A 21,147-nucleotide genomic window follows, 5' to 3' on the forward strand; every position below is an offset into this window, starting at 1 on the left:
CCCCCCCCCCGCGAAGCCTTGCAAGCCGCGGCCAGTGCAAGCCCCCGACTCCGTCGTCCTCTTCTCCAGGCTCCCACCGCGAGGCTGAACAGGGCTGCGGGCCCTCAGGAGACGGACCAGCTCCATGGGGGTCTCCCCCCTTCGGCGTTCCCCCCCACTCCATGAGACCCACGCGCTCACCTCGGCAGCCCCTCCGACACGCTCCTCCTCCAGCGAGCTCAGCGGGCGGCCGCGGCGCTTCCCCCCCGAGATTACGGATTAGCTGTTATTAACTAACAAGCAGGTCAAGTTATAGGATTAAAAATCCTCCTCGTCCCCCCCCATTCCGACCCCTTCATCTCCCCCCTTGTTTCCAGCCGGCAACCGGGGCTGGAGGAAGGACTGGCCCGTTGCTACCCCGTCCATCTGGGGATTTTCGTTCTCCTCCCAGAGCCACCGCACGCAACAAATCACTTCGCTGGCATTTTCCTCATCCAATAGATTAAAATCAGCCACATACACCCAGCAACATCAATACAAAAAGTTTACCGAGCCCATGTCACCACTGTACAGGTCCATCACACTTCTCGCATATCAATGGAAAAGAACAGGATTAAAACACGCAACTTCCCAACTTCCCAATCACTGGAGGTACCAAAACACGTTCACACTTCTCGCATATTAATGGAAAAGAACAGGATTAAAACACGCATCTTCCCAATCACTGGAGGTACCAAAACACGTACAAAAGGCGAGCGGACGAACACAAACACCTCTGTCGGCGGAGCTGGCAGTCCAGCTGCTCCCCGGTGTTCGTGGGGAGAAGCGAGCAAAAATTATTCCATTTTTTGAATGGCTTTTCTTGGCATCTTTACCCCTGACCAATTCACGAGGCTTCGGCGGCTCGGGGCAGGACCCCGCAGCAGCTCGGGGTGTGCTCGCGTCTCTGCTGCAGGGTTAGAGAAGCGAGCCGTCTCAAAGCCGGGTGAGGAGACCAAACGGCTGCCTCCCCCCTGCTGGAATTAGTCACCAGCCGGTGCCTTTGGCCAGATACTTTGGCCCCTGAGTTCATACGGTGCTGGGCGAACGAGCCCAGGTGGAGAGGATCCTGGATACCCGCTGCCAGCACTCGGCTACGACCGTTCCCAGGATTAACCTCTGGATCCTCCGGTTCCTTGCCAACCCTGCCGCTACCCAGCCCTGGATGCAGCTGGCAGGCAATTTTGGGGGTGAGGGGGAGCCACCGCAGTCCTGAACAACGGTTTTGGGGAGCTGCTGACCTATGTCCTGCCTTTGGCGCCAGAGCGAGTGCGTGCGTCACGCGCGATGGGGAAGGGAGACGGGGACGCTACAGGGTCCTTTGCGCCAGGATGAAGTCACAAGCAGCGGCCGCGGGAGCTCGGCCAGCACAAGCGAAGGATGGGAAGAGTTTGGCCAGGACTGAACCAGCGCTAATGTGTGCTAGGTATCTTGATCGTACCTCCAAGAAGACGACAGCTGGCCGAGGAAGATAGGAACAGAATCGTTTATGGCTTACAAACACAGAAGAGCAGCTGGTATTTTAGCAGCAGGGACGTGGCCGTCGTGATTGTCGCACCCACCAGTGCCTTCACTCACCCCACGGGCCCTCCCCAGACCTACATCACCTGCCTGGGGCTGGGATCTCACTGCAGCCTTATTTAAAAATAAGAGCCCTGCTTTACATTGTATTTTTCCCCTATTTTTTGGCTCTAAACGCCCTCGGGTAGTGCTGATGGTCAGAGGCAGGCGTCACCCCGGGCATCTCAGTCTCTACCGAGGGATCCTACGGACGGGGAACAGGATCCACCACCTGCACGGCAGAGCAAATCCTTCACCCCAGAGACTTCACTGCTGTCCTGGAAACCTGCACAGAAGCACTTTTGTCGCCATCAAGTCCAAGGGCTTTCAATAACCCTTTGAACTTGCTGTCCACCTCCTCCTTAGTGCGCGCAGGGCTACACCAACGCCGGGGCAGCGATGGAGGCCGGGCAGGGGGACGCAGGGGCAGAAAACGAAGCAGCGGGTAGACATGGCTCCAAATTTTCAGCAGAGATAGCCAAGTCTTTTTTTCTCCCTAAAACATGCAGAAAAGAATCCCACAGACCAAGCTAGTTAGCTGTTTCTTTATCCAACTCCGCTTTACTCCACGTTTTGCTCCGGCTTTATACAACTAAATCTGTCTATAAAGTTCCTGACGACCTTACACTCGCAAGGGAAGGATGGCACCACACCCGCACACAAACACAGCCAACGCCATTTTCGGGGTGGGTGGAGAGGAGAAAAACGAAGTCACCACCTTTGTCTAACAGACGCGTCGTAATATTAAATGAAAGCTTAACAAAATCTTTTAAGAAAATCCCTCCCAGCCCTAGCCTACCACTCCATCAGCACAGTACGCAGCGTATTTGAGACCTGCTCAGCTCAGCACGTGCCCGAGGGCCAGCTGGCTTTGTTGGGCCAGTTTAATTCATGTTGTCTTGCCAGTCTGTGAGTGTCATGGGAGCTGATGCCTCTCAGAAGAGCAGAGCACACCTGCCACAGAAAAAGCCCTCACGCAGGTCTTAAGTCCCAATGGCAAATTTCTACCGAGAGCTACACAAGAGTGCGACCTGGTAACTTCAAGCCTCAGAGCTCCAGCAATTAAGCAGCACGTTACCATCAACGGCCGTTTAGATGCCGTCAGAGCAAGGAGGTCCCCTGCAAGAAAGACAGCCGAGTAACCAACAGCTCGGGGTCTTTCCAGAGGGTGCCCAGGAGTTTCCAGATCTCTGCTCGTGTCCTTGTGCTGGAAGTGAAGGGTCTTCGTGTGCGACGAGAGGATCACGGGTGTTCCTCATCCCGTCCCCTCCTATTTTAAGATGATGTGGTAGCTATCATTGGTTTCAGCTGCAAAAGAAGCAAAGCTCATGAGCCACCTGCAACAGCAAAGGAATCCGCTGGGTTGAGCAGATCTGACACAAGAGCTCCCCAAGAAGTAAGGAAGGGAAATAGAAGACGCAGCCCGGGCATTTACGCACCTTTCATGGTGTCCAGAACGAAACAGGATTCGTCTTGGAAGTTCTGTATCATCTGAAAGAAGCCACGAAAGCCAGCTTAGTCTGAGGCTGTATTTAACCACAGCAGAAGTGCTTCACAGCCCTAAGTGAAGGCTTTGTGTTCTGCCGTTCAGCGATGGGCACAGATTTAGAGTACCAAAGGGCTAGAAGCTGCTCAGGCAGGAGCTTAGTGCTCTGGGAGGTAGGAAAGGCACCAGCCATAAATATTTATTCCTTCCTCCAGCTCTCCAGAACTGAACGTCCGAACCAGCAAGCCGAGAGAGAAACCATCGGATTCTGGGATGCAGGTCTGAAAGCAAAGTGCTCCCACAGCAATTCCCCTCCCTGTTTTTATAGCAAAGCTAGAAGAAACCCAAGCATGAAGGAGGGCGTGCACGCAACCTGGACTAGCTCAGGGAGAGCTGTTCACGCCTGATAAACCCCACGGGTTTAAGTGAGGTGCCCCCGGCAGCAGAGCAGCGTCCCCAGGCGCCAACATCCGTGGCTCTACAGGCTTCAACGATTAACTCCGACCCTTTGGAAACGGGAGGCGACTGAGCAGGGCCCTTCCTGAAAACCTGCCCAGGGGACCCGTTCCCCGGGGTCCTGCGCAACCTCCACAGCGGAGCTCAGAGCACAATCAGACACGAACCAGCTGAAGCAACCCAGCGCAAGAGGTCGAAAATAAGGAGCACCCAGAGGCTGTTACCTCATCGCTGATCAGCACGTGTATCCCCGTCGGACCTTGCTTGTAAATCTGGCTGATCTGTTGGGAAGAGATGCTGAAGAGCTGGGCCAGCTTTTCTGTCAGTTCCACCGCCGTCAGTTCCTCCAGATAAATAGCGTGGTACACTGCGAGGAGAAGAACTGTTATAGCTAGACGCCAAGCGCAGCTTTGATGTCTACACTGAAGCGGAGGCACTTCAGCTAACGCCATGCACGCTAACCCAGGGAGCGGATGCTTAGAGGCGTGCCGTGAACAGGCTGCTCTCTGCCCAGGAACATCACAGCCCCGTTGGGGAGGGACTGCGCACAGCCTATCTATCCAGAGTTGCTTTTCAGCAGGTTAAACACCCGCTCTGCTGCGCCCGACTCACACAGCTACCATCTTTCCAAGCCCAAGCTGCTAAATCTACATGTAGCGTGTCTCTGGTGTCTGCTCTTGCTGCACGGCTGCAGCATGCCCGGAGCTACATGAGCCTCAGCTCCACAGTAACCTGGCCATCATCAATGTCCTGCAATGCTTGCTCGGTATTTATGCAGTCCTTGCCCCAAAAAGTTTTCAGCAGGTTAAACACCCGCTCTGCTGCGCCCGACTCACACAGCTACCATCTTTCCAAGCCCAAGCTGCTAAATCTACATGTAGCGTGTCTCTGGTGTCTGCTCTTGCTGCACGGCTGCAGCATGCCCGGAGCTACATGAGCCTCAGCTCCACAGTAACCTGGCCATCATCAATGTCCTGCAATGCTTGCTCGGTATTTATGCAGTCCTTGCCCCAAAAAGCTTCTATTTTGACCAGCAGCGTTTCGTACCATTCCTGGTGGTTTTCAATCCCAGCAGGATGGAAACACCGCCCTAGCACCTCCCCAGAGCCCCCCCCAGTCCCCCCACTCCCACAAGGGCAGGTCCTGGGGCGAAGCGAGAGGATCTGAATTGGAGCAGAGCAAGGAAACGACGAGCTGTTTGCTTTTGCGCTCGCCGCTCCAACCACGGAGGTGGATAAACCGGCGCCTGGCTGCTCCACAAATGTAGGTCACTCATTGTTGTCTGAGCAATGCTGGATTCTCGCAGGAGCTATCATTTGTCAGCTCAGAGCAGGCAACATGCCGACAGTCAGATTCTGCAGCCACCCGTTTGGCGGGCAAGGAGAACAATCAGCTGGGTAGGACCAGGGCAAGTAAAAAGGGTTCACCGTGATCTTTTGGCACCCTTACCAAAGGAGAGCGCGCACAACCCGTCGGTTTGTGTACAGAGCCTGCGTTAGGTTGCAGGTGAGCTCGCACGTGAGCTCGCTGCCTCCTTGCAGTGAAGAGATAAGAGACAGCAGCCAACGCGAGGCGCAGCAGCTGAAAGGAAAAGCCACAGACCCTCTTTGAGCTGCTGTGCGGGTTCAGTGGGCTCTGCTAACACAAGCAGCCCTGGCTGCGAGAGGGGCCTTTCGCCAGCCCAAAACCCACAGGGCAGCGTGGTGTGGGGACGAGGGGATCAGAGGCAGCTGGTGCTGAGCGCCTGTGGGCGGCAGCAGCAGGGCTGGCAACAGCCCCCGCTGCATTTTGGTTTGCTGAACCCCCCGGCTGTTATTTTTCCCTCCTCGCCCTGTCGGCAGCAACCCAAGCCCACGTGCCCCCAGTCAGGCTTCAAAGCCCTTACCAAAAAAAGTACTGGTTACTGTGTCCCCGTCCTCGTGTTTCTGCTGGAGGTCCCTCAGCTGCTGGGACTCCTGACACACGTAGATGGTCAGTCTGGGCCGCACCATCCTATGGACAGAACAGTGAGTGAGCACCATCGGATTTGCTCAAGGACGCCTCTAGCTCCCGACACTTTGCCAGCGCTCTTCCCTCCCCAGTATCCTCAGAAGGAAAAGAGGAGATCGACAAACTCATCTTGAAGCAAAACCATCGTGGTCGTCCCCACCTTGCTGATGCAGCAAAGGTTTTTGTGAGAAGGGGACGAAGTCGGCATGGGGACATGGTGCCAGCTGGCTACCGAGCAGCTAACTCGGACGGTCCGCTCCCGAGGACAGAGCGGCCGTGGTCCACACCGAGCTCTGCTGGTAACACGCACGCTCCTTCTCGTTCAGAGTCTCATTTTGCAGTGCAAAAGCCGGCAGCGTCTCCCGTCCTTCCTGCCCTTCTCCCCAGCGCAGCGCGACTGCGTTTCCCCGCTATCTCCCCAGCCATCGGAGGCAGTACATTAACCCCCTGGAACGCTTCCCACCCGCGCAGCTCTTGCAGCCGCATATCAGAAACCCGCACCAATGCCTCCCCAGACCTTCCCTCCCAAATACAGCCCACCCTGTGCCCTGTGCCTCTCTGGCCGGCTGCAGCGGCACCTTCTGAAATGCTCCAGCTCAGACAGGAGGTCAGTGAAACACCAGTCCCTGCTTCTTCGGGGAAAGGCGCAAAGGAATATTCCCTTTCTGGGAAGGTAACTCCACTGAGAGGTGGTTCAGAGGACAGAGGAAACAAGTACTGTATCTGCAGGACTTTCTGGCTTGTGGCTGGATTCTCTGACACTCAAAGAGTAGGATAATTTCTAACGCTTCTCTCCCACATGGATTTTCTTCCCTAAATTGTCTCCGGAGTGGTTACCCTGCTGGCTAAGTTATCAAATTTGACTGAAAGAGGTTCAGGAAGGTTAATGAAACTCTGTTCTCTCTAATAGCAAGAGCCAAGCAAACAGGCTAAAACAAACACAATTTACCTACCATCCACAATCGGCTTTTAAGCAAACAACATACCGTCCTTTTAACGCGTTGAAGAGCCTGATGCCATCTGCAGGGCCACAGATCTGGATAACGTCTTCTCTGGTCAGCTTCAGTAAGTCTGCACCTACAGTTTTAAAAATCAAAAGGAGAGAAAGTCACACAATCCAGCCCAAAGTGTCCAGGATGAGGGGGGGGCTCTGGGCACCGCAGCTGTGCCAGCTTCCCCTCCTCCCGCTCGCAGAGCTCACCCCGTTCCCAAATTGCTTTTGCCTTCTGCTAACAACCTCCCCCTGCTTCCCCCAGAAGGACACTCGCAAGATTTTTTTCCAGACTGGTTTTGCAAGAGCGTGTTTCGGCACAACCCTGTGTCCCGCATTATCATTTACAGCCGGCTATCCAGCGCCTCGGCGACCCTGGATAACGGAGGCCGTATCACCAGGGAAGGAGAGGAAAATAAATGCGAAGCATTTCTTTACACACAGTGCTTTCCCTCAGATCAGCATTTCTCAGCTTGTTTTAAGATCGGAGGGTGCTGTGAGCTCTTGGAAGAGAAACCACCCCAGTCCCCACTATTTTGCCAGTTGAGAGCAAGGTGAGAAATGAAGAACACAGCTTTCAGGGAGCCACGTTTTATTGTGTTACAAAAAAGACGAGATTTTCAAAAACATTTGTATGTGCAACGGTAACATGGAGATGGCCTCAGGAGCAAGAGGAGGCAGAGCGACTCAGCACAGAGAAGGGGCAGACACGGAGGGGACGCCGTAACTTACCTGAGAAGTTTCTGAAAAGCCGAGAAAAAGTGGAGAAGCGGTTTCGGTGCAGCCACTGCTGGGCCTCCTGGGGTGTGCTGGTGGGCAAGAGGTTCTGCAACGTAGGAAAAGAAGGGTCACGGCCTCAGAGGTGACGGGGAAGCATTTCCACTGAGGAATGAACACAGCTCAGTCAGTGTTTATAATCACAGTCTTAAATCGAGACCCTAGTGAGCCAGGCTCGCAGCACGCGCACAATCAAGGCTGCAGCCTGGACAGGTTTTGATTTAAAAGGCTTCAGAGGGACAGAGAAAGAGGAAGGAAACAAAGGGGAAAGCACAGTGAAGATCAAGGCAATAAGTAAAGGTCACAGCGAACTACAAAAAGCTTGCTCACAGCTCCGCATCGCTGTACTGGACATTTTTCACCCTGTGACCTCTTTTTCCAACTAGGAGTCAAAAAGAAGTTATAACTCCCCAAAGATGTTAAACTAGAGCAGTTTCTTCCCCAGCAAACTACAGCCACCCTCGAACCCACCCCCGCTCCATCCCAAAATCCCGTTTTCTGACCTGTGCACCATCCTTACCACAAGCATAAGCTCTGAGGTGTGACTTACATCTGCGATCGGAGGGGGTGGCTCGGGCTGATGGTTTGGAGAGCCATTGCTAGGTTGGGGAAGAGAGCCAGACAGAGCAGAACACGAGGTTAGCGCCGCTCTTCCCCTTCCGGCACGGGATCCCGGCAGGCAGCAACCACCACCCTCCAAGTCCCATAACCAAGACCACCGAAACCCAGGGATAGACGGCTACGTGGCTGCGGCAACACCATCACTGTTGCAGCGCGATACTTTGCAAGAATGAACGGCTTGCGTGGGAGTATTAACATGATGGGGAAAGACAGAGCGAAGCAGGCTGGAAGCTAAACCGCTGCTCAAATGCACACAGGCTTCTGGTGCAAGAGCCGAGCTCTGCTGCAGCCGGGAGAGGTTAATGGCGCTCAGCTTCAAGAGCTTTAATTCGCTTTTCCCCCACTGACACGGCCTCTTAGGCTGCTTCCACCCCCTGTACACCTTGGAACCAGGCCCTTCCTTTCGCTAGCGGTCACCGCCAGCTCAGACACATCAATCTCTCGTGCAAGGCAGAAATCGAGAGCCAGCCAGCCTCTCCTCCGGACTTACCCTTCGCCAATGGAAAAACTGCTGTGGGAACTGTTGAAGCCAGGGGATGGCGCGTTATTGACGTACGTTATCTCTGGCCAGGGAGAACACTAGAAAGGAAAACCCAGAAGGGTCACAGGATTGCTTTGAACAAGCGTGCACATCTGCTCTGGTCAGCACAGGTTAACAGCTATCTGCTGACCAACAACCGACTACGAAACAGAATTAAAGAATAAAGTAGGGGATTAAAAGAAGCCACGGCAATCCACTGCAGATGGTCACAAAGCTCAGATTTAGTGATTCTTAATCTCAAAAGTCACAAAATTCCAACGCGGTGAGATCTGGGATCTAAACCATCGCTCTGGCACTGGGCTGACACACACGGTGCCTGCCAGCCTAGGCACCTCCGTGCAGCAAGCCCCACAGTGGCTCGAGCCTGAATCGGGCACTGACAAGCGTCCCCAAATTCACCCGGGGCAGGACAAGGGCTCCCTCCTCGGGGCTGTTCAGCACCGACCCCTCAGATGATCACATTTTAACAGACCGACACTTTCCACTAGCACAAGGAGGAAACAACGGGGTTTTCTGCCAGCTCACCACCCCAGGGGCCAGTTGCCACATGGGCAAAACAAAGCTTGCAGGGAGAGGTAAAAATCTTTTATTAGATGATCTATTACAGTGAGGAAAAAACCATCATGTTTCCAGGCACAAGGGTCCTTTTTCAGGTCTAGTAAGAAACACCTCCTCTGCCTACAAAATTTATCTTGCTTTTGTCTTCAGCTATTAACAACTTGGCCAAACGTTTCAAAGCAGAACAGCCAGTTCCTTGCCACCTGCGAGTGAGGTAAGCCAGGTTTCGTTAAAACAACGACGCCAGCCGCTGCAGGAAAGAACACCCCACCTCTGTGAGTATCGTAGTTTCGTAGGAAGGCTGGTATTTCTCTTTCTCATGAGGCGTCCGCTTCTCCATCTTTTCCCTGTCCGTCTTCTGCTTCCGATCAGCTCCTTTGGGCTGGAAAGGAGATATTCCTGTTAGAACAGCAGCATGGAAGGGCGGCAGCAGACAGCTGGATAGATGTGCAAGAAATGCAAGAAGCAGAAAAGGTGACTCATCCTTCTACTCACCCCCTTGTTGCTTTGCAGAGGGAAAAGGAAGAGGGCTGGGACTATCTGCACAGAGAATTAACTACGGTGACAGCATTACTTCTCTAACAACCCCAGTATCCTGATCTACCCACGCCCCTAAAATGGGGCCCAGAACATCTGAACGAGGAGGGGAAATGTTTTTCAGAAGAAACTTCTCCCGACAGCATACGTTGCCTCTAGGGGGACAAAGGCCGGTTTCTGGTGTCACATATCTGAGCTGCGTCTTCTGCACCTTCATCAACCACTTTGAGAGGCAGCATTTCAGTGGCACAAACTGCACCAGAACATGAGAGAGCTCAATTATGTCCTTGCCTTTGCCACGACCTTGAAAAACCGTGCGCTTTCTCGTATGCAAGATTAAGATGATTTTACTTGCTGCCTTTATCGAATGCTGAAGGCTCTGGGGAAAACAGCAAGGAAGAGAGTGCCGAGATAACCACCAAAGCTATCCCGGTGCTCCCCTCGGCAGAACCCTAAAGAAATTCCCTTAAAACTTGGCTGCGCACAGGCTCTGCCTTGGCTCCTCTGCCTGCACTCGCAAGCAAAAGGAATTTGGCCTCGGTGGACCAACACAGCTGCCTGCCAACATGCGGACGCCTCCCGAGAGGGTGAGCGGCATCCATGGCACCGGTGGGAAAGTTTTAGGACTGCAAATACAGCCGGGCACCACAGCCTTCCCGCTCTCCCAAGCTCCAAATTTCTTTTCCTCTGGACAGCAAAACTGAGACCTGAACAAACTACCACCATGCTCCGAGCTGGGCGAGGAGGTGCTGCTTAGCTGTGGCTTGACTAGCCAGTTCCTGCCGTGAAAATCTAATGGTTGCTCTTATCATCCCATGGTCAGCGTGCTTCTCCGGAGGCTAGAAAGGATCTGTGCTCCAGGCACCGACGAGCGTGGGTAAGGGGCCCTCAGTGGCTATTTCGAAAGCACTGAAACGCTCCCAGCTTTGAGGGGCAGAGGGGAGAAAGGAAAGAGCAGGGCAGGAGCCCGAATCACATTAACCCACAGATGAAGGACAGCCTGCGGCGAACAGGTCTCACACAGGCACAGGGAAACACACACACGGTGTTGAGCCTGCTGCCCAAACAGCGGCCCCGACCCCAGGAGAGCGGCTGCGTCAAATGAGCAGGAGAGAAGGCCGAGACCATCTGAGACCATCCTCTGCAGGGAGACTGTGCCTGAAGCCACAGCTTCACTGCTTTGGGTTTTCCTGGTTCAAGGTCATCAGAGCCAAAAAAATCCACCCCATCCCCTGGCACGCAGAGCTGAAGCTCAGTAGAAACACAGCGCCAGATGCCTCGTAGTCTCAGTCCTCCGGGTGCTCGTTTGCGACCAGCTTTATCCCTTAACTCCCAACTCCGCAGCCATCCGCTTAGGCTATTCGCATCGAGATACCAGCCAGAGCTCAAACAAGCCCTAACAAATCACACCCCTGCCTTCGAAACGTTATAATCCAAATAGGCAAAAGAGAAGAGAGAGAAGGGGAAAGATGCCAAGTCAACAGCAGCGGGTCATGCTGCCCGATATCCCACAGCAACTTCATGGCAGGACTGCAAAGAGCACAGGCGCCCGGCCGGGCAACCGACCCCGCTGTGTGCCAAGTGCCCCTGGAGGGAGAAGAACAGGGGAGCCACGGCCAAGATTTCACGTGGTGTTACAGGGAGGACGGGGTAACGGAGGCAACCTCAGCGTGCCAGACAGCGTGGGCACGGCATGCCCCCACTTATTCCCTGCACAGCCGCCCCTGCGGCACGACACCTGGGCGCTGCTGCGTGCACGACCCTTCTCAGCCACCCACGCCATGGTGCTGCCGTGGCTGCCACCGCCAGGTCGTGGCTTTGGGTTTCTGCAAACGATTCGCACCAGACGCCTGCGCCGCTGGAGAGGCCGGATCCAGACGGACCATCAGATGCAGACCGACCATCAGATGCAGGTAATAATAAAGCAAGGAGTTTAGACAGACGCCAAAGCTCCTCGGAGGATCTCCCAAGCTGATAAGACTCAGGACTAAACGTGGGAGGTTTCAGTCAGAGGCAACACAACCCACGTTCTCCCTGTACGTTGTTCTTGGCTTACTGGTTTTGTAGCCTCGACGGCATCCAGACTCGATCGACAGAGAGGAACCAGGGAGAGAACGGCAACGCAAGACCAGAAGGACCAAGAGGCCCTTCTGCAGGCAAGCTTGGCCACCGTCCTGCACCCGTGACATTCACTGGGGCTGCAGCGTGAACTGGGACTGACTCCCAGTTTGTTTCCTAGCGGGGAAAGGACACCAACGGGCCGAGGTACCTTGAAGACCTTGATCTGGCAGCTGGCAGAGTGCAGGTGCTCTGTGTACTCCCCGTTCTCGTTCTCCTTAAACGTGTCTATCTGGACCCGAAAAGGTACCCCCTTCTCTCCTCCATGCTTCCGCATGGTGAACTCCGTGCTGATACAGTGAACCTGGGGGAAGGCAAGGCATCCTGCGGTTAGTAATTCTGCCGTGTTTGACTGACCACAAACTTCCCATTCCCCTCGTGGGAGCCAGGACAGCGCTCGCGTGAAGGGCAAGCCGGTGAGAAGGGCGAAATACAGAGCTGGGATGGGACCACACCGAGTACCCCCAGCGTTAAGGAGTTAAGGGGATGCCACAGCAGAGGTGGAGTCACATTCTTCCAACGAGTTTTGCAACCTCTCCATGTTACAGGCAAGCCCCAGATCAGCAGGGCAGAGAGTTCAGCTGCACCAGCCTCCACGCGCTGCAGCCTGTTTATTCTAGGCGGGAGGGCCAGACTTCAAGAGGTATTTTAGGCAGCTGGCGAGATGTGCAAAAGCATCTAAGCAAGATGGAGACCCAAATCACGAAACCAGCGGGACCTAAAGCCACCACAAAAATGTGTAAAACAACTTATTGGTGGTCAGCTGTGCCTGTGCCTTGCTAGCGCATGAACTGCTGCTCTCTTGCGTTGCTTGAGGCAGGAGGTAGGGTGTATTGCGGTTGACATCCTTCTACCACTGTAGCATCTGGCTGCTATTTCAGAGCTCTGAGCCAAAAAAGCACCTCTCTCCCCCTTGGAAAACTTTTATTTTTTTCCCCTAGGCCCCCGCAACAGGAGTTTCCCCACTTCTCCTCTTTTACCTGGATAAACACAGAAGTCCTCTTTGAAGGATCCCATAGAAACTCCACTGTATTGAGCTGGGTTGGGTTTGCTCTAGGGTCAATGATGCCCACGGACATTGGGATATCTGTAGGGGCACATACGGAGAACAAGCTGCGGTTTGTAGTAGAAGGAGAAGGAAGAGATTCTCAGGGAACATATGGAAGAACCAACCACGTCTCTCAAAGTGCAGAATCGTGACAGCGTTTTGTCCCTTAAAGTCAAGGGACCGGGAGCCCGGCCGGAGGCACTTCAGGCACCCACATCTCCTCCAGCCCCAGCCAAGGTGCTGCCACGGGGACTCACCTATGTCCAGTATCCTGTCCCCAGGCCTGTTCCACCGCCAGCCCTCCAGCTGCTGATGCTCTGTGTACTGCAGCCGCCGGTCATGAAACACCACCCGGAATATGCTCTAGAGGGGAAGAAACAGTCAGTGCCTGGGGCTGCCCCAGGAAACCCGACAGTCTTCAAGCTGCGAGGCATTTCCCACTCTCAGAGGGGAGCTGAGGGGCCTGAAGGCTTCACGGAGGAGACAAAGAAAGCCCAGAAGGACCTTTGGGACGGAAGCATGAAGGCGGCAGCTTATCCTTCCCGAACGCTAAGCAATCGGCAATCGCCTCTTGGCTTGACCCCAGGAGACTGGTTGGGCACCACCAGCCAGGCTGGTCTCAACAGGGTGGGAGAAGGGGAAAGGGAAAATAAACCCCCAGCCAAGCCAGACCTATCCCACACACGCTGTCACGGAGGCCGCTGCAGGAACGCAGGACAAGACCTCGCTCGCTGCTCCCTACGGCAGGGGACGGCTCCAGCTGGACATGCGTCCCCGTGCTCTCCGCTTACCTTTACCAGTTTCCCATTTATCTCTGGCAACTCCCCAATTTTCCTGTTGTCCAGCATCCGGATTTCATAGGACTGCCCTGAGGGAAAGAAGACAAGGGCACCTGGTGGTTAGTCTGGGGATGGACCTTGGCTGCCGCCCCTCCTCTGGCGCTTTGACATCTTCTGCCACACCAGACACGCCACTTGATCTTCCGGCCATGTTTTAGTGGGGGGTCATAGGAGCACGAGCCATTAGAGCCACAGCTCTAACACCCCTCTCCAGGAACAGATAATCCTCCCCCTTCCTGCAGCAGTACTTTCCAGGAATTACCCTTATTACCCCAAGACCAAGAACAGGGAAGAAATCGATTACACAAGCTTCATCTGGCTTTGGTCGCCAACCCTGATCTTCCAGTTCTACTTGAAAGCAGCAGGTACAGCTTGAACCTGTAAAACACACCCGCTGCAGAGCACCCCGGCACGGATACGTCAGTTAACCACCTTACACCGCGCAGATTTTAATTAGGTTAAATCCTACAGGCGATTCACCGCCGTAAGCAGAGGGCAGGCAGCAAGGCGAAGGAGGTGGTGCTTCCAAACAGGAGCAACCTGGGGTTTACTATCAAGGCACTTTCTGTTCCCAAGGGGGAATTTCCAAAGGCAGAATTTTCTTTTTCAGGGTGTTTACACGAGGCGTGCACGGCCTGCGCAGGACACGGGGCTTCTCTCACCTTGGTTGAGATAGGTGAGCGTTTCGTCATGGAGCTTGACGGCAGGGGAAGTGGCGGCACACAGCACGTACTGGAAAGGCAGAATTTTGTTCTCGTTTTCAGGAGGCAAACTCGATTCTTCCTGCTTGAAGATAGGCAGGGCAAGGACGTCGCTGCAAAGAGATTTGTCAAGACAGATTCATTTCAGCTCTGGCTACAGAGGGATGATGCATTTGGTATTTAGTTCCTCCTCCTGGAAGAGCTTTGAGCTTTTTTTAGTTAAAAAAAAACCCCACATACCCTGACATCTCTCTGCAGAACTGCAAAGGAGCATTAAAGCAGACCGAGTAGTCTGAGAAGAGGACCTGACACCTGCTCTTGCTAAAGCTTTTTTCAAGTTAGCCTCCCTACCCTCCCAAAACCCACACATTTCTTGCTTCGAAGCTAAGAGACAACAGAGTTTGTGTTTCAGACTGGAGCCCAGCTCCTCCGGCAGCGCGACTCCTGCGCCATTTTGCAGCAGCTCTGCACTGATGCACAAGACAGACGCCTGCAGAACGACATCCGTGTCGCGCCGATAAACGCCCATCCTCTTCCTCGTGGTACTGGCCTGCTCACCTCCGCCAGCAAACTGGCCCCTAACCCTTTCCCCTGGTCCAAGCAGGGCGGCCAGGGGCTTGTTTGCCCTCCAGGAGAGGCTTGGCAGGAATTTGAAGTCTTGCTCAGGTCAAGGTCGCCAATTTTTTTGCCATCGCCTCCTCCGTGCTTATAAAAGCCCCCCACCGCCCCAGTGAGCAGGGGTGTCAGCTAAAGTGGAGGCAGAGACCACGGGGCACATCGGAAGGGGGGGACGCAGAGTCAGAGCTCCAAACCCTCCCTCCCGCAGCCGCAACTGCTGCATGACGCACACAAGCATCTCGGTGGAGCAAATCCTGCAGGCTCCCGCGCGGAAAGAGCCCTTCTGGCACAGAGGCAGCGGGAGGAAGACCCCCAGCTTTTCCCAAAGCTTTCATCGACAAGCCCCCAGACCCAAGAGCCCTTTGTGCTGGGCACCACACAACCAGCCAGCCCTGACCCAAACCAAGAGCTTGGGATGCCCACGGGGGTCAGAAGATACTGCGTGTCACTGGTGACACAGCCCACGCCGTGGGTCCCCACGCCACGGGACGTGGGAGAGACCAGACCCAGGTTTCTGAGACAACTGCAGGCACCTCTTTTATACCTTACAGGTCTGCCTCTTGCCGAAGGCCTGCATTTAACTCCTGCCCAGCCTGCACTTAACGACAGGAGGAACTGCCCTGGAGAGCCATCAGGATAGCTTCGCCACAAACCATTAACCAGCCCGAGCACCTTCCTGGCCATCAGGTTATACGAGATGAGTTATACGGGAGCTCCACACTGTGCCACAGAGCGGCACGGAGCTGCTCCAGCTGGCACGAGCTTGGGCTCTTCGTCCTCTGGATGCTGTCACGCCGCTCTCGGTGCTGGCTGGGAAAAGCGAGGGTGTTCAAGCCCCGTGCTACCAACTCTTCCCGGGAGAAGGATGTCTCCAGGTCATTGCAACTACGCAAAAAGCTCGCCGTCTCCATTCTCCTGCAAACTCGGATGCTTTTCCACGCTCAAAAGGCCACGTGGCAACAAGAACTTGCTGAATGTTACTTTAAAAGCCATCAGCGATACCCCTGAGCGTACAGACACGTATTTAATTGAAATTGTTTCAGAAGCTGACTCTCAGCAGTTGTTTTGAGCCATAACAATGGCCAAGAGCAATTACTCCATAGTGCATAAACCAGAACATCCTCCCACTCATCCACACGAGCAGAGCCCGGGCAAACGCGCTCGAGCGCGGATGGGACCGCAGAGCTGCAGATCGGCTGCTGGGGCCACCCAGCACCATCCCACCGCCCCCAGGTGAAACGCGGCATGGGGACAGAGCTATTCGGGTCCCGCTGAAGGGCAGCAGCGAAGCACTAAGCCCTGATGAAGAGTCAGGTCGCCTGCCCCTCCCGTTACAGGCTTTGGGCTCACGGGAATGCAAGGAAGGAGGAGTTAAATCAGCTTTTTTTTTTTTTCCCTTTAGTCAAACATTAAAAACCTTTCCCAAGTTAAAACTGGACTTACCTGGCCAAATACCAGCTCCCACCCTAACAGGGCTTTAACCCTTTGGTCTCAAGAGACCAGTTATCCACCCTTCCTCCAGCGCTGTGCAAGTAACGCCTATCACTGCTGCCCAAACCCGAGCAGGAGAGCCCTTACCCGCCCAAATCCCAACTTATCAGACATTACACAGAGCCACGCGGATGCCCCGGTCTCGGCATCGACGACCCATCAAGGCGCGTGTACACAATTAGGCAAATTACACAACCCGGAGGACGAACTGCCCTGCAGCTCCCCCTCATTAGCAGAGGAACGGCGTTTCCTCCCGCAGAAGGATTTCTCGCCCGAGCAGGCTGCCAAGGCAGGACGGAGCACGGATGTTCCTGATCCCTGTAAGAAGGCGCGAGGACGGGGAAAACCAGCACTAACCTGCTGCGCCCAGACAGACGGGAAAATTAATTTAAAGGCTACGCCCTGCACAAATTCTCCCGGCAGCTGGAGGAACGCAGGACGCACTTCTTCTGCACACAAGAGCGCTCGTTTTCCTCGTAGGCTTTGACACGGCAATGATTCAATCCTACTTCTGCAGCCTCGGGACACCTCGGTTTTTGCTTTGCCTCGCACAAAAAGAGTCTGGGTGAGGAAGAGGAAAAGCTCAACCGTGTTCTCCCAGCACGGTGAGCCAGCATATTGCTGTCATCCCGGCTTTTTCACTCACTTTTCCCGTGCACGCGGAGCTCTCACGCGATGCTGGATCCCCATTACGCAGCACAGCGGTCTGCTGTAATACCACAAGCTGCTTTGCAGGGCTCCAGAAGCTCCACACGGCCACTAACACCGCTCGGACGCCTGCCAAGAGGAACGGCAGAGCCATCCCTGCAAAACCTCCCCAAGTCCAGCCTCTAGATTTGCGTTCGCTAAGACCCCACATAACCACGACCTGAAACCCACTTTTTATTGCAAGCTGCAGAAGGGGGAAAAAAAAAAACTTAGGGGAGCTGCATCCCTGTATTTCTGGAACAAGAGTCCAACCCAATTAATCGGGAATAATCATCAAGCAAATGACGGTTTGCTTTTGCAAGCAGCTATTGGGGAAGCAGAGCTGCTTTTGGTGCAACCCTGCGTGTGCGGACGTGTTGGTAGAGCATCGCTGCGACACCCCTGCCTGCGGGGAGCGATCCTTCACCATCGCAACGGCCATGGGTTTTGCTAAGAGCCCCTCGGCTGGGACCTCCGGCCGTGCAGACGCCGTTACGTGTCTGTGCTATAGGGCCCAGGTAATAGGGTCAGCTTTACACATTGCAGGGCGCAAGAAAAGAATTAAATATTTACAGAGACAACATGGTTATAAAACAGCAAGGGAAAGCTCGGCAGCACCTGGGCCTGACGTCTTCGCGGCATCTCCAGGGGAAGGACCACCTCAGCCACCTGCAAACGGCAGCAAAACACTACGGCTGCGACCTGCAAGGCGATTCACGGCGACACAGAAAGCACTTTGTTATTTTGCCACCCTGCCGTGGCCCACCAAGTTCAAGAGCAGTCATTTTGTGGGTTGTTTGGGGAGAGCCGGGAAGCTGCGAGTCCTTCAGGTACCGACACCCCACGAGCAGCCCCCTGAGACCTCCCTGCGATGCCCAGCGTGGCCAAACCGAGCAGCCATCGGCGAGTTTTTCTTTAGACAAACCCACGCGTGGTCCTGCCTGCTCCAAAGGCACCTGGAGGAGTTCCTGCAACCCCCGGGGCCACACCTCCCTTTAAAAAAAAAAAAAAAGAGTATTTCACTGTGCAATTTAACATGCTTTTGGGGAAAGACACTTCACTTCAGGCCCCTGGTTCTGGGGTGGGAGAGAATCTCCTGGGAAAGAGGGAAAAAAGTAATTACAGAAAAACTCTGCGGATGGAATTATTCAGCCGATGCCCAATTATCACCTCCAGAGCCACCTCTGCTCTCCTAAAAACCTAATTCCAGGGAACAACGGTAACACCAAGAATCCAGGTTCGTTAACAAACGCAAAGCACAATCCTACCGTGCAACTCAAATGAGAAAAAGCTTCCAGCCAAGCGACAGCCCTCATCATCTACCACCACCTACCAGCGCTCGTTCCCAAGGTAGTAATGTGCCTCTTCCATAGGGAGAAGGGATGAAAGCGGAAAACCCCCACGGGGCGAGCACAGAAAAGCCACAAACACTCTCAAAACGCGAGGTGCCTGTCGAAACCTTTCCCCCCTTCCTGCGACACGGGAGAAAATGTCAGATGTCAGGACAGGAAGGTCGGCGCGCTCACCTACGGGGGCACACGCTCTATTTACGGGCAGCGTAGGTCAAGAAAAGTCTCCGAAAAAAGAGTCGGGTTTCAGACGGCTGAGCAAGCCCCGCAGAGAGCGCAGCTCGGCAGCAGGTTGGGCTCAGAGCAGCGGCACAGCCACCGCGCCACCAACACGGAGCTCAAAGCCCCTTTGCACCGGTAATACCGGCGTGGAGAAGCTTGGCAGCCAGGTTGGTGCACGGCACGGGGACGTGCAGAGCCGTGGCCTCGGGAAACCTCCCCTCAAACCTCTGGTGCTGAAAACAGGCACCCAGCTGGGTCAGGTAAAGGATGTAAACGCTTCAAAGCTGCAAGTTAACTGAAGATTTCCTCATGCAATTAAAACTTTCGATGCACGGCCGATGGGTTTTAGCTTGGCGGAGGCAAGTCTATACGTAAACATGATCCACGACACCTTTGCTTGCCCTCTCTGAGAGGGGAGCGTTTGTGCACGGGACCCCTCACCAAAAGGGAGGGGAAAGGGGAGGAAAAGGAGCTTCGAAGCTTCACAACCTCCCCCCCCCCAAAGCAAAGCTGGACCTCCCCTGCACAGATTAAATTGGAAACTCATTCCCTCCCTCCCCATCGAAGGTAATGAAGGAGGAATCCCTCCTCCGAAAAGCTGCTGGTCGCAGCACTCGGTGTTGCTGTTGCCGGGAAAGGAGAGGGACGTGCTCCCTCCGAGCTCGCAGCCTTTGGGACTTTGTCACCCAGGGTTCGGTTTTTCTGAGCGTTCCAATTAAACAAACGCCAAAGGTTGTGACAGACCCTAACGGCGGTCGGGGTAACTTTGGGAAGGTGCTGGCTCTCCTCGTCCCTGGAAGAAAGGAGAGATGAGGCTGGATGAGAAGAGCTGCTCCTCCACTTCCCCTGGAAAAGGCCAGCGGGCTGGAAGTTGCTTTCCAACCTGTTTTACTGTAAGCAGTCACCCGGCGGGTCATTTTTAATTCTGACTTTCACCGTTTCCAGCTGCAGTCCCCTCAGAAAGCCCCAGTCTTGCGTCAAGGCGTCCTCCTGTGGCAGCCTCCTCCTGGATGGCTTAACCTCAACCCCGACCTCCAGAGCTTCCTTCGCCGCCCGCCTGCGCGCCCGGCTCCTGCCTCGGGTCTGCGGGGAGGGATCCATCTCGTCCTCCCTCCTCGCTTCCAGCCGATAGGGATCCCAGGATGAAAGCAAGCGGAACAGCAGTCGCGTTTGAACTAATAAAGCTCTCACCCCAAATTACACCAAGGCAGCTCTCTCGCAGATGGCACTGGATCTGCACCGGCCCACGATGGAGCTCATTAATCAAGGATGGCAGCGGGGAAGCGCGTGGCCGCTCGCGGGCCGACTCGGCAGACCCCGTCCAGTCCAACCCCTCATCCACGGGCTGCGCTTCCCCGTTCTAACTCAGGCAGCCAGAAACGAGGCGTTACCGGGTCTCGAATGGCGAGCACGATGCAGCGCTTTGGCCTCGCTGCGGCACGGAGGCTCGGCTGAGTGACTGGACGCCAGAGCTGGGATCGGGAGGGCAGAGCGGCGAAGCAAGCTGGGACCCATCTCCAGAGCACGGGCCACGTACTTGTGCAATACAGTTTGAGCATCCGACGCTATGAGGTCCCGATCGCTGCACTCATGCGCAGGGCGTTTGACCCCGTGGGGGTCCTGCTCCTCTCCTTTGCTCCTGGTTTAGCTCAGAGTCAGAAGGACAGAGCTAGTCTGACCCCCCAAAAACCATGCCGGTGTTCCTCCGGGAGGGTAATTAATTAGGACAATGTACTGCTCCTGGGGCGATTGCCGTACGCTGCATAAAGCCAAAGCGACCGGCCACGGGCTCTTCTAACCAGCAAGCGGAGGAGAAGCGTGGGACCAACGCTGGGTGATTTAGCTGCAGTTTGAGGACATCAGGAGGCCAAAGACCAAGAGCGGCGCAGGGGCTGTGCAGCCCCACGCCCTCGAGCGCATCCATTCTCCCAAACGGCTGCCCAGCGAGCCCCCAAAGCCCTGAGCGGCCAACGGGCTCTTTGCAACTGTGACTCCATCCCAACTTCAAGCGGCCGCCACCAGCTCCCAGGGTTGGTGGCCGGAGCCGAGCGCCCGGCTCCCTCCTGAACCGTCCCTTGGTGTGACACCGCGGCCGCCAAACGCACCGGCGAGCAGCTCGGTCCCCCGTCTCTAGGTGCATTTTGGGGCTCCTCAGCCCACCCCAAGCTCCCCAGGGCGACCAGCCCCTCTCCCAGGTGCAGGATGGACCCTTTAAGGTGGCTGGAGCAGCCCACCTCCCTCATGCTGTAGGCCCCAGCGCCCAGCTCCTGGCCGATGCCCGACAGGCTGGCGTCGAAGTCCTGCACCAGCCCTGACTCGATCACCTCGTCCGCCAGCGGCAGCTTCAGAGCCCAGGCCATCCTCACCCACAGGCACGGGGCGCAAGCCCCGGGCGAGGGGACGGCGTCCCCCGTGGGGGAGGGCAGCGGGGGGCTCCTCAGCGGGTGCCCCGGCGCGTCACCCCTCTCGGCGGAGAGGTAGGCTCGTTCCCCGAGGGGGCTCAGCTGCGCTCCCCGCTTCCCCTGGGGGCGCCGAGCCCG

At 55.3% G+C, this 21,147-nt stretch overlaps 1 protein-coding gene across 3 annotated transcripts; it reads right to left on the minus strand.

The window, feature by feature from the left end:
- Positions 1-1,490: 1,490 nt before the first annotated feature.
- TFCP2 (transcription factor CP2) lies at positions 1,491-21,140 on the minus strand. Of its 3 annotated transcripts, none has more exons than XM_009288142.2 (15): positions 20,846-21,140; positions 14,202-14,353; positions 13,492-13,568; positions 12,958-13,063; positions 12,633-12,739; positions 11,804-11,956; positions 9,269-9,379; positions 8,389-8,477; positions 7,828-7,876; positions 7,233-7,326; positions 6,496-6,586; positions 5,406-5,512; positions 3,745-3,887; positions 3,018-3,069; positions 1,491-2,886 (listed from the first exon to the last, which is right to left on the minus strand). In XM_009288142.2, the coding sequence occupies exons 1-15, from the start codon at positions 20,965-20,967 to the stop codon at positions 2,849-2,851; spliced, it is 1,491 nt and encodes a 496-aa protein (XP_009286417.1). In that variant the 5' UTR covers positions 20,968-21,140; the 3' UTR covers positions 1,491-2,848. The 3 variants fall into 3 exon arrangements, with proteins under 3 accessions (XP_009286417.1, XP_009286416.1, XP_009286418.1); XM_009288141.2 differs by having other exon boundaries at positions 7,798-7,876; XM_009288143.2 differs by lacking the exon at positions 20,846-21,140 and adding an exon at positions 18,370-18,531 and having other exon boundaries at positions 7,798-7,876.
- Positions 21,141-21,147: the final 7 nt, after the last annotated feature.

The sequence above is a fragment of the Aptenodytes forsteri genome, unplaced genomic scaffold (assembly GCF_000699145.1).
Source record: "Aptenodytes forsteri isolate BGI_AS27 unplaced genomic scaffold, ASM69914v1 Scaffold441, whole genome shotgun sequence".
Classification (NCBI taxonomy): Eukaryota; Metazoa; Chordata; class Aves; order Sphenisciformes; family Spheniscidae; genus Aptenodytes; species Aptenodytes forsteri.

Excerpts from the sequence above, each read along its gene's own strand:
- TFCP2 (XM_009288141.2), bottom strand. The coding sequence starts at position 20,967 with ATGGCCTGGGCTCTGAAGCTGCCGCTGGCGGACGAGGTGATCGAGTCA. Across the intron at positions 14,354-20,845 it reads GCTGGGGCCTACAGCATGAG|CGACGTCCTTGCCCTGCCTA; the intron begins GGAGGTGGGCTG and ends ATCTCTTTGCAG. Across the intron at positions 5,513-6,495 it reads TTCAACGCGTTAAAAGGACG|GATGGTGCGGCCCAGACTGA; the intron begins GTATGTTGTTTG and ends TTCTGTCCATAG.